The following is a 17,871-nucleotide window of genomic DNA, read 5'->3' as shown; positions in this document are numbered from 1 at the left end:
TGAAGTTATCACTTGCCCACATTTATCAGAATGGACTTCTGATAAATCTGTGTATTATAGTAACTAAACCTTGGGGTCAACAATCACATTTTCTCTTAATTATTCCCAATGCAGTTAATTACACTTGCAGATTTTTCACCAGCATCACCCTGGACTATGTTGGTATTGTAGTCAGAAATAATTAGAGATTGACTGCCACCTATTGCTTTGAAAGGTGTAGTTCATTTCAGTTAACACATGGTGGGTCATAGAGGATTGTGCCATAGAGAAGGCAGTAGTCTGTCTGAATGACGAGCATAATCCATTGTTTTGTCTTACAAATTAACTCACTTACTCCTTCAGAACTAAAACTCACAAAAAGATAATGTAGAATATCAAGACAGACCATTAAGTTTTATAGAGCCCCCGTAGAACAGTAAACTAAAGACATGAGCCATAAACCCCTGGTTTAATCTTCCTCTTGGCCATGTCACTAGCTGATTTTACCCAAGCCACCACCTCTCTCAGTAGAACATAGGACATGAACTGACACTTAACAGGGTTTTCGTAAGGATCAGTGAAATATATGAGAAGCATCAAATACTAATAAAATGTACATAAATATTCAGTTTTACCTACTGTTCACTCATATCTCTGGCATATTAGCGATCAATCCATCTCATCTCTCTCTGCACACACAAACTAATCTGGCCCTTATATTGATCAAGCATTTGGTTATTATACTGTTACATCTCAAATCTACAATCCCAATACAGCTACTCAGAATAGTGTTCTGTAGTTTTCCAAAGGCCAGTAACTGAATGGAAATGAAAAGATTACAAGGAAAGTAAAGAAAGGAGTAAACACGGACTGGCTGTTGCTCATACAAGTATGCCATACCCTCCAACGTTCCTCAGATGAAAAAAGGGACATTTTCTCACTCCTCCCAACTGAACCTCCTCGACCCCCCCATTTCTCCCCCCCCCCCAGCATTTCCTACCAGAAGGGAAAGCACCACCACGACTTCACCAATGGGACACAACACACATGCCACTGACGCGCCTTTGCCCTTAATTCTGATTTTTTTTAATTCTTTGGTAGATTTACAAAAAGAAAGCATCAATAAATAAATTTTAGAAAGGGGCAAGATTGGAGACAGACACACACACAGGTTTATTAATATTATTAAATCAAAGACTCTACTCCTTGCGTTCCGCCTTTCTTCCCACCCAGGGTAGCCCTGCTCTCTGCCTGCACCTCACAGCCAGCACATCATGCAAGGCTGGGCCTCAGCGGCAACAGCCTCCCCTTCTCCAGCCGCCGCCACAATCTGCCCAAGGGAGGAGGCCGGCAGCAGCGGCCATGGAGAGGCAACAGGATGCTCCCTCGCTGCCACTGCTGCTCAGGACAAGTGCTGGCTCATCTTCCTTCTTGAGCTCGGTGGCAGCACCACTGGCAGAGGAAATAAGGACATTCCGGGATCAAATCAGAACCCGCAATGGCTTTCATAATTCTGGGAGGCAGCCTTGTTCAGGCAAGTTTTTAGTGTGTGATGTACATTTTTTGTTGGGAGCAGCCCAGATTGGCTGGGGCAACCCAGTCAGATGGGCAGCATATTATTATTATTATTCCTCTCCCCTTCCACTTGGAAGGTATGGTATGGCCAGTGTTCCACTCATGCCAGGTTTTGTCTAGGGCTTCAATTCCATGTGATTGTGTGCTCTTTTCTGTTGAGAATTTGGCTCTAAGGATCTCAACTCCTTTAAATTTCAGCTCTTTATTTACAGGTTCCTAGTCATGATGGATGTAGAAAATATTAGAAAAATAGGAAGTATCAAAGGAGCTAAGGCTGCCGTGAAGCCTTGAAACTCCCCCGTTATTCCAACACCTTCTAGTCTTGCTTCATAATGTCTCATCTCTTCCTATTCCTTCTATACCCAGTTCCTGCTAAGTAACTCAAAATTCTGCAAAATATCAACCATGTACAGTGGTACCTCGGGTTACATACGCTTCAGGTTACAGACTCTGCTAACCCAGAAATAGTACCTTGGGTTAAGAACTTTGCTTCAGGATGAGAACAGAAATCATGCAGCGGCAAGTGGCAGCAGGAGGCCCCATTAGCTAAAGTGGTGCTTCAGGTTAAGAAGAGTTTCAGGTTAAGAACAGACCTCCAGAACGAATTAAGTTATTAACCCGAGGTACCACTATAGTCATAAAACCAAACACATCTATGTTGATTTGTTTCTTTTTCTTTAGAGCACAAAATGGGTATTTACTTGGGACAGAGTTCTTATTTTCCCCCTGCCAGAGTAACTTTGTTATTTGAACTGATGGATAAGAAGATAAACAACTGTATGTGGTAGGTGCAAATGTCACTTAGTAGAAAACAGTAAGTTTTACATGCATTACAAACAAGGAATTTTTCTAAAGTCTGTATCATGGGAAAATATTGGCCCTTATAAGAGATGAAAGTTGATGAGCTCAGTAATAGGATTCTCAAAGAATAGATGGGAAAAAGTTAAACTCCAAGCCCACAATGCAGGTACAACATGGTACAGAAGAAGAGTTTGGATTTGATATCCCGCCTTTCACTCCCCTTCAGGAGTCTCAAAGCGGCTAACATTCTCCTTTCCCTTCCTCCCCAAAACAAACACTCTGTGAGGTGAGTGGGATTGAGAGACTTCAGAGAAGTGTGACTGGCCCAAGGTCACCCAGCAGCTGCATGTGGAGGAGTGGAGACGCGAACCCGGTTCCCCAGATTACGAGTCTACCGCTCTTAACCACTACACCACACTGGCTCTTCAATGTCATCTAATCAATGAGATTAAATTTGTGTTACTAGTGGCTGGATCAATGAAATGATGTTGGTTTAAGAAGTGCTTCATGCATACCCAAGTTATGGTTCAGACTATTAACGTAATTGTCCTTTTCATTAAAGATTCTCAAAGGACCTCACAAACACAACTAGCTATTTTACAAGCTTCTAAATGGAAACAGATGTCACTATTTAGATGTAGCCAGTAGCAAGGAAAGAACAAAACCACCTCTCAGCCATTGGGCTCCAACTCAGCAAGAGATCCATATGTCAACTCACTTCATTGCTCTACTTGACTTCTTACATTCTCACAATCCTCACCTCCTCATAGCTCAAAATTTCACAGAATTTCAAATGGAGCCACACACAGTATTTATTATAATGCTGAATATGCTTTATTTCATTTACAAATACAGTTTAAATCCATGGTTCCCCCCCACAATGCACAGTACAGTGTAATATGACAAAATAGATGCCGTAAGAATCTGCTCCTGCAAATGATTGACTTTGCTTAACCACCTTTAATACAATGACAAAATCAGCTATGTTTACATTAGCTAAATTAGCCACCCAGCTAACATTTAAAGTACAGCAGTGATGCTGTACTACAATGGCAAATTAAAAAATACAATTTAAATTTACCCTTTCTGGGGATAAGTGTTATGAGTAGCATTTTTTCCCCAGCTATTTTTACTCTGCGAGATCAAGGATTTTGCGACCAAAGATTCCACCGTGCTACATAATCAGTCCTGTGTGAACCAAGATGGGCGCTTCCTTGTTCGTTCTATGATCCGCTTGCCTTCATCTTCATCTCTAGCTTTCTCTCCCTCATACAGGACAACAGTCTCTACAGGTGGAGCCTTATGTGGTCCTCCCTCCTGTGCCCATATTTCTTTCCTTATGGCAACTGTCTCCCGTTTAACCTTTGCATAACAATAGCCACAAAGAATATGCTTCAGTTTCAGGTTGCCACACTGAGGACAGACATCAATGTTTCGCTAAAGACAAGAAAGAAAATAAAAAGTTGGGCAATGAACAATTTAAAAAGAGAAAGATTTCACAAATGCTAAGAGCCATATAGGGCAATGACTATCTCATTACCATTGTGATATAATACATTGTTTTCCAGCAACCTGAGAAAGCCCTCATGTCAAGTAGTATACATAAAGGTTTAAGTTTTCAAAATGTAATACCATCACAATTTAAATATTCAGCACAGGACCTGCAGACAGATTTTAAATGAAAAAATTCCTGTGGTAAATTTACAATACAATATGAATAAATAAGAAATTACAAGCATCTTGAGAGCATTGAAGAATAGAAGATCTACAAAAATAAGGGGAGAAAGACAACAGAAATGTGATGAGTTACCTTTATTTTTATAAGGTTCCTAGGATTCCTTCGCCTGCAGCGATTTACTTCAATGGTCCGCCTTGATTTTGGGGCTGCCATCCAAAATATGCTGTCTAGAAAGCTTGGAGTCTCCTTACTTTCAGCATTCTCTTCTATAGGTTCAGGCAAAAAAGCTGGACCCTGAATTGCTAAAGCAGGAGCTTAAAGACAAATACAAATAACTTAGTTACAAATAATTTAGTTGTGGTAATTTGCTTACCTTTATTAATTAGATACAATATTTCAAGAAGTGGTTTTGCTCAATGAGACTCTTACTTCCAGGTTTGCCGCTCTCACATGTGCAGAAGTGCTAAATCGCACTTCACACATGCGCAGAAGCACAAATCGCTCCGCACGTGCAGATGCGGCGCTTTGTCTCTTTGTTTGATTTTTAAGTTGCTCTGGTCTGCCACGATTAAGATAAAGCGAATAACAAATTTAACTAGTAACAATAGATAACCGACAGTAACAACTGTAGCGGTTCAAGTTATGTTAGTAATTGCATACTGTATTCTGTTTCCATAACCTTCATGCTTCAAAGTAGGTTTGTGAATTTTTCCTCGATTTTGCTGTTTTATCTTTTTCTAAACCACTTTGTGGTGTGTGTGTGTGTGTGTGTATATATATATATATATTCAAACGGCACATAATTTTTACAAAATATATAAATAGAATACCATACTGGCCTGAATATAAGCCTCTTTAGCCCCCCAAATTCCGACTATGAAAAGCTAAAGTGTGGCTTATATTCGCGACCTTCCGGTATGCAGCGATGCCCACCTTGCATGTGGAGAGAGCGAGGAAGGGCAAAGGGCAACGCAGCACAGCTCCCCACTCCCCGGCCAGTATGCAGCCAACGGCAGCAAGGAAGAGAGCAGCTTACATGCGGGTATTTTTTCTTTTCGCCCTCCAATTCTAAAGGTGCGGCTTATATTCTGGCCAATGCAGTAAATAACACGGGTGATGGGTGGGTAACAAATCTTATAAATAAATAGTTTCCAGAATCCAGCCCCCTCTGCAAAAAAACACAAAACACACACACGCATTCGGGGCAGCTCCCACCAGCATAAAAATACCAGGGGAAAACAATATATATGCCTGTAATGAAAGCAAGAGCAAAAGAGTGCAAGTCCTTCCCGCCCCAAGTAAAGCGGCGTCTCCAGCGGCGCTTGTCCTAAAAGGGCGCCTGGGATGACGGGAGCGCCAGGTTTGGGAGGCGAAGCCCCTGGGGAGCCGCCGGCCCCGGAGGAGGCCCCGCGACACCTCGAGGAGACGGAGCCAGGACCTACCCCCGGGCGGGCCGCGGCAGCCCAGCTGCGCCCAGCAGCTTCGGAGGAAGCCTTGGATCCGAGGCAAAGGAGACGGGAAGACCAGCAGCAGCAGCGCGGCCGCCGCCATCTTGACCGGCCCTCCGCCTTCGCGGCGCGAAAACGCGCCTGTCAGGATCAGCCGCGCTGAGGGCGCTGGGAAACCGAGTCGTCCTTCTCTCTCTGGCGGCGTTTCCGCCAAGCCACTTGGTTGAGAGTGGACTACAGGTCCCAGCACGCCCTCCTCTAGCGCCTGAGGGTGAGGCAACGGTTCCCGGCATGCATAGCAGAGGGAGCCGGCGATCCCCGGATCTCGTCGTTGACAATGCTGAGGGAAGGAACGGCCCCGCCAACGGCCCCGAAACCAAACCATCACCACTACCACAGTCTTTTTCAACCTGAGGAGGTGGCGGGTGGCTCAGACGTTGTTCGACTACAACTCCCATCACCCCTGGCTACCAGTTCTGCTAGCAAGGGATGCCGGGAGTTGTAGTCCAACAACGTTTGAGGGCGGGTACGAACGACCCAAGGTTGAGAAAGGCTGCCATAGAGTTTCGCGGCTTTCGAGAGTTCCCGGAAGTTCCATCTGTTCATGGTTCTGGTGTCGGCGCTCTACATGGTTTCTCTTTTTGCGCATGCGCTGTAAAAACAGTACGCAGCGCGCGTGCGCAGCCTCAGAAAGCGGGCGGAGCCGGTTATGCAGGGAGGGCGGAGCGAGGGGGTTCAATCGCGCTGGTCAAAATGGCGGAACGCGGCTACAGCTTCTCCCTCACCACTTTCAGGTAAGGCGCGGTGTCCCCTCAGGGGCGGCAGGGCGGGCGCAGGAGGCCTGGGGCGCTGTCCGTTAGTGAGGGGAGGATTCTTGGGCCTCTCGGAGCGGCTCCGTTTCGTTGCCGCTGAGACGGAGGGAGAGGCGAGGTTTTTGCGGAGTCACCGCTGGCGCTTCTCGCCTCTCGCTCGGAGGAGAAAGTGGCGCGTGTGGAAACTGCCGTAAGTTTCTGACGCGGATCCCCATCAGACATGCTTGAGGGAATGCGGGTTTTCCAGCAGCCCGGTCCTGAGCACTTTGCACCTGGCTAGGGGCCGCTTGTGACCGAGTGAAGATGCCGGGTGTCAGGATGGCACCCGAGGTCTCCGGAGGTGCATGCCTGGGGATCACTGGATCTGGACTGTTTTCACACAAAAATGCCACACCTTGTAGAATTCTGTCAGTTATATTTTATCTGCACAGTCAGAATGAATTTCAGGAAACAAAAGCTTTTATTGAAAAATACAACTTTCGAGCCGTCTGCCAACTAGACCTTCCATTTTGGTGCCTGTAACCCTGGTTTAAGGAGGCATTTGGCATCTAGTTTATATCTCGGGATTTCTAACACTGGTAAACCATGTAGAGATGAGCCTTTGGATCCAGTATGCAGGGTTTTAAGCCACGGATTGACTCTCCCTCCGCCTGGCTTGGTTAAGGCAAGAGCCCAAAGCAGGCCTCATTTCCCTTATAACCCTATAGAAAGTGAAACAAATATCTCTGAACACACGACTAACGTATATGCGTTGAGATTTTATGAAAATAATAAATCATATCATAGTGTCGCCTTGGAAGTAAGACCTATTCAATTGAATGGGATTTGGACTTAATCCCAAATTAGTTTCCATAGGATTGCAGCCTTACAGATGCATGTTTACTTGGAAATAAATGACATTCAGTGCGTTGAGGATTATGAACATGAAACAAATGTTACACCAAAAACGAAAGTAAAACTATTTTGGTCGGCTTTCTTTTCCCCTTTTCAGTTTTTATTATGAGATTACTTTGAGCTTGTTGCCAGACCTTGGATGGAGTGCATGATTACATGAAAAGTGTAGTACAATTCTAAACACTCTTATACTAAAGTAAGTCCCACTAAATTGACTGGGGCCCACTCCCAAGAAAGTGTGTGTAAGACCAGACAATTATTTTGGGGAGAGTTTTGACTCCTATCTGTTTGTTTTTATTATTACTGTATTAAAATGTGCCCAATATCATATTGATGAAAAAAGGCCCAATGAAAGGCCATAAGTTGCTTGGCATTTTCAGATTTGAAAATGTTTTCTTACCAAGTTGTCTCATGAATTGTGTGCTTTCTTTTAGCCCTTCTGGAAAGCTTGTTCAGATTGAATATGCTTTGGCAGCTGTTGCCGCAGGAGCCCCATCAGTTGGAATTAAAGGTATTCAAATGCTTGCACGATTAATAAGCCCACAAAAGTGTTGCTAGTTTGTATGTCTGTGTGTACCTACTTTGGCATTTTGTGACCTAAAAGCAAAGAAAGAACGAGAAAGCAGACATAGGTTATGGGTATTGAGGCTGAAGTGCTAGCCCCATTTGCTTGAGAGTAAGCCACATAGAGTTCAACACCAGGATTAGGATTGTGGTGTAGTATGATTGCCAGAAATTGATCTGAAAAGAATCAGCGTGAAAGCAGTAACCTGGTTTGACCCTATTTTGGTCATACCAACAGTGCAAACCTATACATGTCTACTCAGAAATAAGCTCCATTGAGCTCAGAGGTTAGGGAACCTGTGACCCTCCAGATGCTGTTGGATTGCAACTTCCATAATCATTGACCATGCTGGCTAGGACTGGTGGGAGTTAGTCTAGCAGCATGTACAGTGGTACCTCAGGTTACATACGCTTCAGCTTACAGACTCCGCTAACCCAGAAATAGTGCTTCAGGTTAAGAACTTTGCATCAGGATGAGAACAGAAATCGGGCTCTGGCGGCGCAGCAGCAGCAGGAGGCCCCATTAGCTAAAGTGGAGCTTCAGGTTAAGAACAGTTTCAGGTTAAGTATGGACCTCCGGAACGAATTAAGTACTTAACCCGAGGTACCACTGTATTGTATTGCTAGCTGCCTTGAGCACTATTTAGTGGAGAGGTATGATACAAATTTAACAAACGACAGTCATACCTTGGGTTGCGAACGTGATCTGTGTGGGAGGCACGCTCGCAACCCACAGCGTTCGCAGCCTGAAGTGCAGCTTTGCGCATGCACATGACATCATTTTGCACTTTTGCATGCGCAAGCACCAAAACCTGGAAGTAACCCATTCCTGTACTTCCCGGTTCGGCGCGGTCCGCAACCTGAAAACGCACAACCCGCAGCGTTCGTAACCCAAGGTATGACTGTATATAAAATATTAAATAAAGGGATGGGGATGGTGGGGACATGAACCCATCCTAGTACCCCCAGAGCTTTAAAAATACGTTTTTGTCCCAGTGGGGTTCCAACCATAACCCTTCCAGAGTAAGAACTACAGAGTAAGTTGTTGTGGGCCAGGGAGGAGGGGATGATTGTGGAAATATTCATTTTCTCCTTTTGGCCATCTAATAATGCACATGTAAGTCTTGATTCCCATTACCAGCCTAGCTTTGTAGCAATTCAGCAGCAGCCTGATGTTAAAATACAGATAACGCGTGGTTTGGTTTTGAAACAAAACAAATCTCTTCCTGGCCAGTTTTTGAGTTCAAGAATTGAATTCAAACCCAGTGCGTGCCACTTGGGGCCCTTGGGAGGAAAAGCACTCTTGTCAATGTTTAACCAAGCTAGATATAGGGATTCTTAGTGGGACTATGAAACATCTTCAAAAAGTAGAATCTAAATATATTTTCAAAACAGAAAGTATAACTATAATTTTCAGATTGCATTTTGGGAAACCTTGGGTTCCTTACATATTTTCATTGCAGGTTTCCTAATGAAAAAATCAGTAACAATAGGCAAGCTTCCTTATGATATAGCTTCTCTGCCACTACTAATTTCCCTCGGCAGTGCACCCCATAGGACAGTTCTGGGTATATTCTATGGTGTGTTGTAAGGTACAGTCAATTTGCATTGGGCCACTATGAGGCCAGACAGGCCTAGCCAGGGTGCACTTCACACAATCCTCCACATCTGTTGTGAGGCAGAGCTGCTAAGATTCCTCAGCAGATAATGTGGAATGAGATCTTTGAAGATAGAAAGTTTGAAAAGCTTCTTTTCAGTTTTTTACTGAACTTTTTCTTTTTTCCTAAGTAGGCATGTCTAGTGATATTGAGGTAGCACATAACCATTAGGGGTGTTTATTTGATTTGGATGAATCCCAAGGAACAGCAGGCTGTCTCGGAAGGATTTTGAGTTTCTCCCAAAGCAAAGTGAGATCTGCTTCAACCCATGCAGCCTTGTACTGTACAATGAACCCTGAAGTGATTTGTGATACCTCGGTATGGGTGGAAGGAAGGAAACGAGAGCAGCTTTGCAAACCAGAAACTTGTATCACTAACGAGGAAATAGGTTTTTTTGAGGGCGGGGGAGAGCTGTTTCACATCTAACAACCTTAGTTTATAATTGGAAGGAATTATTTTATTCATAAAGAAAATCTCATCTGATTCTTTCTACCCAAGAATTAACTTTAAAGGAACTTTGGCTGAGGGAGATATAGTGGGAATCACTTAACAGCTGCAGGAGCAAAACTGCACATATCCTTCTGAAATTTGGCAGGATTCATGCCTTCAGAAGGGGCAATCTTTCTTAAGATTTCATCCAATTCTACCCAAATATTAGTATGTTTTGATGTTTGCTGTTCTTTGTTTGTTTTTGTTTTTTTAATCAAACTTGAAAGGTGTCCATCACAGAGATCCCTGAGTTGAATCGAGCTGCCTCCAAATTCATCTGAGTCAAATTGGCCTGTTTTATTATGCAGTGCCAATTTGGAGTTTGAACCAAATCTTCTGGTGGCTAGGCATCCTTAGTAATAGTGCTAAATAATGCATTGGATTTATATGATATGATCAGTAAAGGATATACAAGTAGATGAATTATTCTAGTTGCCTGATTTAAGCATTGTGGATTTGAAGGATTACAAGGAAAATGGAAGGAAGATATTTTAACTACATTGACTAAAATATTTGTTTTCTTTGTGCAGCTTCAAATGGCGTGGTACTGGCAACAGAAAAAAAGCAGAAATCCATTCTGTATGATGAACGAAGTGTACACAAAGTGGAATCCATAACCAAACACATAGGCTTGGTGTATAGTGGCATGGGTCCTGATTACAGGTATCTTGAAGGCAAAGAGGGAAACACTTTTGCTATTGGTCTTTGTCTCTTGCCCCGCTATAGGCAGCACAGCATTGGGTCTGTGGTGCCATTTCAACATCCTCTGGATGGATGCTACATATCTTGACAGCTCTGGTCCTGTCCCCAAGGTTGCACAAGGCTTCGCCCTGACATGTATGCAAGGCAGGAGTCGCCAACCTTTTTGGGCCCCTGGGCATATTTTGAATTTTGAGAGAGTTCTGTGGGTGCCAGCCACAAAGTGGCTGCTAGGGACAATTGGAAAGTACATCCATGGTGAATCTTTTCCCATAATTGTATTTCCATATTAGGAAAAGCTTAAACTACCATAAAGCTGTTAAAGACACAACCCTGTGTTTTACCCAGTGCCAACGCTAAACTAAAGCCTAGTTTGCCATTCTGTACTCACTTACCTAGGAGTAAGACCCATTAAAGACAAAGAGACATACTTATGCATAGACATGTATACCATTGCACTGCAGATTAACTATACCATGAATTCTTAATAAGTGCCTAGTCTTTGGTTCCTGCACATCAGGAGTCACCCATATGCCTGTTTGCAAAGTTTTACATTTGCCTTTTCAGGTTGGTGGATTTTTAATATCCACCCACACTTATTATATAGTACTGTTTGCAGAAAATAATTTCTAGGGAGTACCTGATCTCAGAAAACCCATCACAGAAAAGATGCATTCTGGTTGCTAGGAAAAAGGGGAAAGTGAGCTACAGAGATTTCAAAGACTAGAAAATAAGGAGGAGGAAAGGTGTACGAAAGGGTAGGGTAAAGCAGGACCTCCTTAGGACCCAAGAAATTCCTGTTGCCTGTCATCCAGACTTATCAGTTGCTTCACTGATTGACTGAAAAAGCAACAGGCAGGAGCAGCCAGGCTGGCTAATTTCACGGAAATCACTTGGTAGGGTAACTGTACATTTTGCTTGATAAAATTCTCTTTAGTAGGGCTTGAGGCTTTTCTTTTCTTTTTTAATGAAAGTGCAAAGTCTAGGGCCCCCACCTAGTGGTCCTAAGTTAAGGCACCCATTGGAACCGTGTTGGCAACCCCTGCTGCAAGTCTACTTGCATAAGTTTTTTGTTGTTGCAGATGTGTCTGTCTAATGTGTAGCTCTTTGAGGGTGGGGCTAGCACTGTTAGGAGTGTCTGACAGCTAGCTTTGTTCATGTTACAAATTAATGGGCCAGCGTTTGGTTTTTAATCATATTTGGAGAATCTTGAGCTACCACATCCCACAATATTACAGAGCTGAGAAACATTGCTCATAAGTTATTGCAGAGATAGGGAACATTGGGCCTTCCAGGTGTTTTTGGCTCCCAACTCCCATAAGCACCAGTTACTATAGCCAGTGGTCAGGGATGATGGGAGCTGATTGACTGGATGAGGGCAAATAAAGTGACATTGAATCATGATAAGACAGGCTATGGGTGAAAGGTTCCTGGATCCAAATTTTGAGAGATTGTCTGTTCTGAATAGGGTTGTGCTCCACCTAAACAAACAGGTCCATATTTTAAGGGTGTTCATTGAATCATCTTCTATACTAGAGGCCCAGGTGTCCTCTAGTGTGGTGCATCTGTTACCAGCTTTGGCTGGGATGCTAACCACTCCCTTTCTTGGGCAGAAATGTTCTGGCCGCTGTAGCACATTCGTAACCTCATAATAATAGACAACCTTTTTTGAGTTGATATATCCCAGTGCAGTGTCAAATTCTTTTATTAGCTGATAGTAAATATTCCTTCAGTTTAATCTTTCCCAAGTTGCTTTGGACTTTAAGTTATAATGGATGTTCTGATTTCTTCACTCACTCACTCACTCACTATTTCTTTTCTTCTTTTTCGCAGAGTACTTGTCCACAGAGCACGCAAACTGGCCCAGCAGTACTACTTGGTTTACCACGAACCTATTCCAACAGCTCAGCTAGTGCAGAGAATTGCTTCTGTAATGCAAGAATACACACAATCTGGGTATGCCTTTCCCCTGCCCCTTGTTTATTCTAAAACAACTGAAATTTACCAAGAGCTGTACTGTACGCAGAATAGATTGTACTCTAATGCAGCCCCCTCACCCTTTTACCATATATCAGTGAGATTTTTGCCTCTGCATCTGAGGAGCTGCAAATCAGACTGGGTATATACAGACAAGAGTTCAGCCTTGTCTGCATGCCATGGCCAGCCTCATAAAGTCTCCTCCTGTTCTTCTACAGTGCTACCTCTGGATGCGAATGGGATCCGTTCCGGAGCCCCGTTCGCATCCTGAGCAGAACACAACCCGCGTCTGCGTGTGCGTAGGCTGCAATTCGCTGCTTCTGTGCATGCACGTCACGTCATTTTGAGCGTCTGCATGCGCGAGTGGTGAAACCCGGAAGTAACCCATTCCGTTACTTCCAGGTCGCTGCGGAACACAACCTAAAAACGCTCAACCTGAAGCTACTTTAACCTGAGGTATGACTGTATTCACTTTTGAAGAGCATTTGGTCTGATACTTTTAAGTGTGCTGAACAGCAATACCACACTCTCAAGCTGATTACCTATAAGGCTGGAAGCTATTTATGCAAAGGAGAATGAAGAGCAGGAAATACAGTTACTGTTATACCTTAAATGCTTTTCTGTGCTAAAGTCGTTTTTGTATATTTTTTACAGTTTTCTAAGTAGGAAAAGTAGAGTTGCCAGTAATTTCCTAGACCTGCTCTTGTACATTAGAACAGTTGTTTGACTTGCTAAAATTAAGTAATGGGGTGGTCTTTCCTTTCTTGTATTTTCTCTACTGAAATATCTATGAGTTTTGTATTTAACTGTTTTCTTCAGTATTGAATACAAAGTTTATAGGTATAATGTAGCATTTTTTATATTGTTTTTTGAAGTCTTGTGTTTGTTTCTGTATGATGTTAGCTGCTTTGGACTTCCTTTTTCATAGGGGAAAGTGGGGTCAAAATAAAGATGACGATCTCTTCTCATCTGTCTCATAGCCAGCAAAATATTGAGCTGCTTAATTTCTGTATGGCAGGTTGCTGGTTAAGGCATAGAAACAGAACCAAGAAAACAGTTGGCAGCCATAAAGACTCAGAAACAGTGTACAAACTATTTGTACGAGGCATGATGTAACTTCTTTAGAATATATAGAAGAGGAATATGCTTGTAAGTGTGTATATAGATGAGTCCGTCAGTCAGCATCTTTAATGCTGATCTTATTTGTTCCCAAGATAACCTTCTGTTATCATTAATCCTTTTCAAATGTTTTGCTTCGTAGGGGTGTACGCCCATTTGGTGTATCATTGCTAATATGTGGGTGGAATGAGGGACGACCATACTTATTCCAGTCTGATCCATCTGTAAGTATTAATAATGGAGCTTCTTAATAGAAAGCATGGATGTTTACTCAAAGATCTGTAATATTGCCATATTCTTTCTGTGTATGTGTTTTTAATTAATCCAGATAAGTGGGTGGGGAATGATAAGCATCTGGACTAGAATATGGTTACAGACTCTCAGGACATCTTGGGTGATCAGTTTTACAGTTGTAAGAGCATAAAGAAAGCCTTGGCAGATTAGGCGAAACATCTGTCCTGTCCAGAATCCTATTTCCAACATGGAAGCCCATAAGAAAGAGATGATTCAATAGTTCTCCCACCTCAGCAATTAGTATTCAGAAACTAGCTGCTTCTGAACTTGAGGTTTCCATTTTGTTACAATAGCTAGTAGTGGTAGTAGGTGATTTTTCCTTAAATTTCTTTTTAAATCAAGGGTTTAAAGAGTGATTGGGGAATTAAAGTGGGGGAATTTTGAAAGTGAACCTGGTAGTACAGATGTATCAAGCAAAAGCACACTGGAGGCTTTAGATAATAGTTCTCAACTTATTTTTATTTTTTAGAGCCTAGTGTTATGACATTGAATTGGTCTGCTATCCTAAACCCCAGGTATAGTGCCCTTCAGATGATATTATACAGCAATTGCTGGCAGCCTCAGCCACCATGGCCAATGGTCAGAGATGATGGGAATTGTAGTCCAGCAAATCCTGAAGGCTCCATCTTTGCTACCCCTGCTATATACCGTCCCACCTAGGGTTAAGTCCCACTGAACTCAGTGGGGCTTACTTCTGAGTAGACATGTATATGATTGCTCTGCATCTCTCCAAGCAGAGATCCCTAAATGAGGCTAATTTTTTACTGTATTGATCAGTGACTAGAAGATAATGTGTTCTCATACATTTACTCCCTGTCTTTCTCACTTTTCCAGGGTGCTTATTTTGCGTGGAAAGCAACTGCAATGGGGAAAAACTATGTAAATGGAAAAACATTCCTTGAAAAGAGGTAATGTTATGATTACATAACTGTGAATCAATAATAAAATCTGAAGATAGTAGAAGTTTATAAGTATTGTAATGATGTGTTGTTTTCCATGTCTAGCCTGGCTCTTTCCTAGGTGTTGAAGTGCTATAGTTTAAAAACGACTAAGAATGCTAGAAACACCTGTGAAAATGAGACAAAAATGGCAATTTGCTTTCGTTAGGAGAAGCTTGTGTAGGTATGGTGATCCCATTTAACAGCTTGATGAGAAGTTACCCATTAACCTTTCCCTAGAGTACAGCTTGGAGCATGGAGGTTTCGAGTCCCATCAATAAGGGAGAGTTGGCCATCCTTGGCTCTCGACTCTCTTCCATCCCAGGATCAGTAATCACATCATCATCAGCAGTGGTGAAAGCATTGGTAGTGGCCACATCCTGTGGATTCCACAGTTTCCTTCAGAGCCTCATTGATAATGTGCATGACTCAAGGCTTCACAGCAAGATTCTGCTGTAATTGAAACATCCTGTAATTCATGGGGATCAGGGCCAGCTCTTTGAGGCCTCAGAACCTCCACTTGGGGTTAGTGCACGCTAATTAACATAGAATTTGTGTACATAGAAAAGCTCCCTTACTTTGGGGCAGATGGGGCTCGTCAGCCTGGGAAGATAGCCCACCTAGGAGTAGGAAAACTGACAGTTGGATGTTGCCTTGTATGCTGCCTTCTGGCAACTCCTGCAGCTAAGCTGGTGCCAAATGTCTTGCTGTTTTTCTTTGGACCACATCAGCGAGGCCGAGAGGGGGAAGGTCTTGTCGTCCGGCAGCTCAGGTCCTCCATACACACTGCCCAGGCTCATGCCCCGGGGAGGTCACTTCAGTGCTGCTAACGTCCAGAGGAGCACTGGTCTCCCGGGGGGGGCAGTTTGATTTGATTTTTTTAAGGGGAACAATTTGAGAATGAGTTATTAACAATTAATGGCCTTTTCACTTTCTTAATAATAAGAATTATATGTCATGGGTGGGGGGCATCAGGATTTTAGAGATGCTTAGGTGGGGCATGGCCAAAAAAAAAAGGTTGGGAACCACTGGACTAGCTGAAATACAGCATTCTGTTAATATTCAGACTTGTGAGACTCATGCTAAGTTGGAGAAGAGAGAATGCAATACAGTTTCTACACTTAAATAAACCAGTTGTGTGGGTACTATTTGATGACATTTCCTCATGGTCTTGAATGTTTAGCATCTAATAAGACCAAAGGTGACGAAGGCTTCTGAGGGTTTTACTTCTAGAAGGTTTTGATACCTTGTGTGTCTAATAAACTGGTGTAACTTCTACTGTAAATTGCAAAATTTTGTCTAAATCTTTTGGTTGGCATCCAAATACCCTTTAATTGTGTCTAAATAGTTTGTGTGTGCCCAATGCGTGTTTTTTGAGTACACTCTACTGTCCTGCCATATCCCCAAATGATTTGACATTCCTGTGTTTCAAATGGTATTTGCAATGTTGCATAGGAAGTTATTTGCAAAATGCAGCCCTTGGCCATGTGAAACTAATTTTCAGTTCTGTGAATGTTTGCTGTTGCAGCAACAGTAAAATATATTTATTAGAAAACTTCTGTTCTTTCATAGGTACAACGAAGACTTGGAGCTTGAAGATGCTATTCATACTGCTATATTGACACTGAAGGTAAGAAACATCTGCAGTGTATTTGTTAAAACTCTGGTTTGTGAATTGCATTTTCATGAAGGAACCCGTCTTTCCCTCTCTCTAGGAAAGCTTTGAAGGACAAATGACAGAAGATAACATAGAGGTTGGCATCTGTAATGAGGCAGGATTTAGAAGACTCACTCCAACTGAGGTCAAAGATTACCTGGCTGCAATTGCCTAGTATGCGTTAAGGAAGACTGCCTCGATACATACAAGGATCTTTTCCCCCAGCCATTTAAATATTTGGCTTCTGCACTCTCATTTCTACTTTATCTGCTAGATTTTTTAAAAAAGAAATATTATGGATCCAAATACTACTGTCCTAATATTGAAAATGTGGAATTATTGTTCTTTAAAATATTAAACACTGTACAAGAATACGCAATATGAAAAAATAAACATACCAGGAGTGGTGTGGTTTCTAGGTAAAACTTCATAAGGCATTTAATTATACTGAGTTCCCTCTGGTTTCACCACCACCACAAATTTTATTCAGAAGCACACAATTTTAAAATATTCATAAATCCTTTGGAACTACCCTCAGCTGAACTGGCAGCGCTTCTGTTAAAAGCTTTCTAAATGTATTTCTTGAGTGAGATATTATGCAGGCCTCTATGGGAGCAGTTAAATCAAAGGGGCTGTGAATCAAATCAGATTATATGCATGCAGCATGTAATACTGAAAGACTTTAGTTAGCAAGCTGCTACAAGTCAGAACAGAAAGCAGTCTTGGTACCACGTGTGTTAGAGATCTGTCTTCCACTCATGTGGCAGATTCACTACCTCCCTCCCTGGTATAAGTGAGAAGGTGCAGTGTTTGCCCCCACTGTCACAGTGATCCCATAGGGCAAGAAATATATAGGAAATGCACCCTTTTTTGGACGAACTCATTGAAAGACAAAGTGAGTTTTCCAGATACATGAAAGCTCATGTTCAAAGTTTTTACAGATGGAGAAGCTGGTGGTAAAGTGGCAGGATAACAGCAACAGCAAAAAGTAAGCTGGGTGAGGGCAGGAGGAGGAAGGGTGGTCTGAGGGGGGTGTTAAGGTAACTGGTCTCACATTGTGATTTGTCTTCACCCCCTGGGGGACTGCCCCATTTGGACAAAGGTACCTTTCACTTGAGCTCCATAGGTGACTTTGGGTCAGTCATCCTAATTTAACCTGAAGGATTGCTGTGGATAACCACATGTAGGGCTTGTTTGAGAAAAGAGTATGCAATGCGATAAATGAGTAAGACGTTGCTCCCTCATCCATGCACATTGATCATTCATTGACTGTAATGTGAAGAGGCACC

General features: G+C 42.7%; 2 protein-coding genes across 2 annotated transcripts; one reads left to right on the top strand and one right to left on the bottom strand.

The window, feature by feature from the left end:
• Window positions 1-3,166: 3,166 nt before the first annotated feature.
• On the bottom strand, window positions 3,167-5,685 carry MRPL32 (mitochondrial ribosomal protein L32). The gene is made up of 3 exons (XM_081834866.1): window positions 5,476-5,685; window positions 4,166-4,347; window positions 3,167-3,792 (listed from the first exon to the last, which is right to left on the bottom strand). The coding sequence occupies exons 1-3, from the start codon at window positions 5,582-5,584 to the stop codon at window positions 3,538-3,540; spliced, it is 546 nt and encodes a 181-aa protein (XP_081690992.1). The 5' UTR covers window positions 5,585-5,685; the 3' UTR covers window positions 3,167-3,537.
• A 465-nt stretch (window positions 5,686-6,150) lies between these two features.
• Window positions 6,151-17,007, top strand: PSMA2 (proteasome 20S subunit alpha 2). Its single transcript, XM_081834691.1, has 8 exons — window positions 6,151-6,275; window positions 7,622-7,698; window positions 10,429-10,561; window positions 12,431-12,553; window positions 13,836-13,917; window positions 14,822-14,895; window positions 16,498-16,555; window positions 16,641-17,007. The coding sequence occupies exons 1-8, from the start codon at window positions 6,235-6,237 to the stop codon at window positions 16,755-16,757; spliced, it is 705 nt and encodes a 234-aa protein (XP_081690817.1). The 5' UTR covers window positions 6,151-6,234; the 3' UTR covers window positions 16,758-17,007.
• Window positions 17,008-17,871: the final 864 nt, after the last annotated feature.

This window comes from Podarcis erhardii (genome assembly GCF_964252035.2).
Source record: "Podarcis erhardii genome assembly, chromosome: 12".
In the NCBI taxonomy this organism is placed as follows: Eukaryota; Metazoa; Chordata; class Lepidosauria; order Squamata; family Lacertidae; genus Podarcis; species Podarcis erhardii.
The sequence above is the reverse complement of the archived record's forward strand: the minus strand, read 5'-3'. Positions and strand labels throughout refer to the sequence as shown.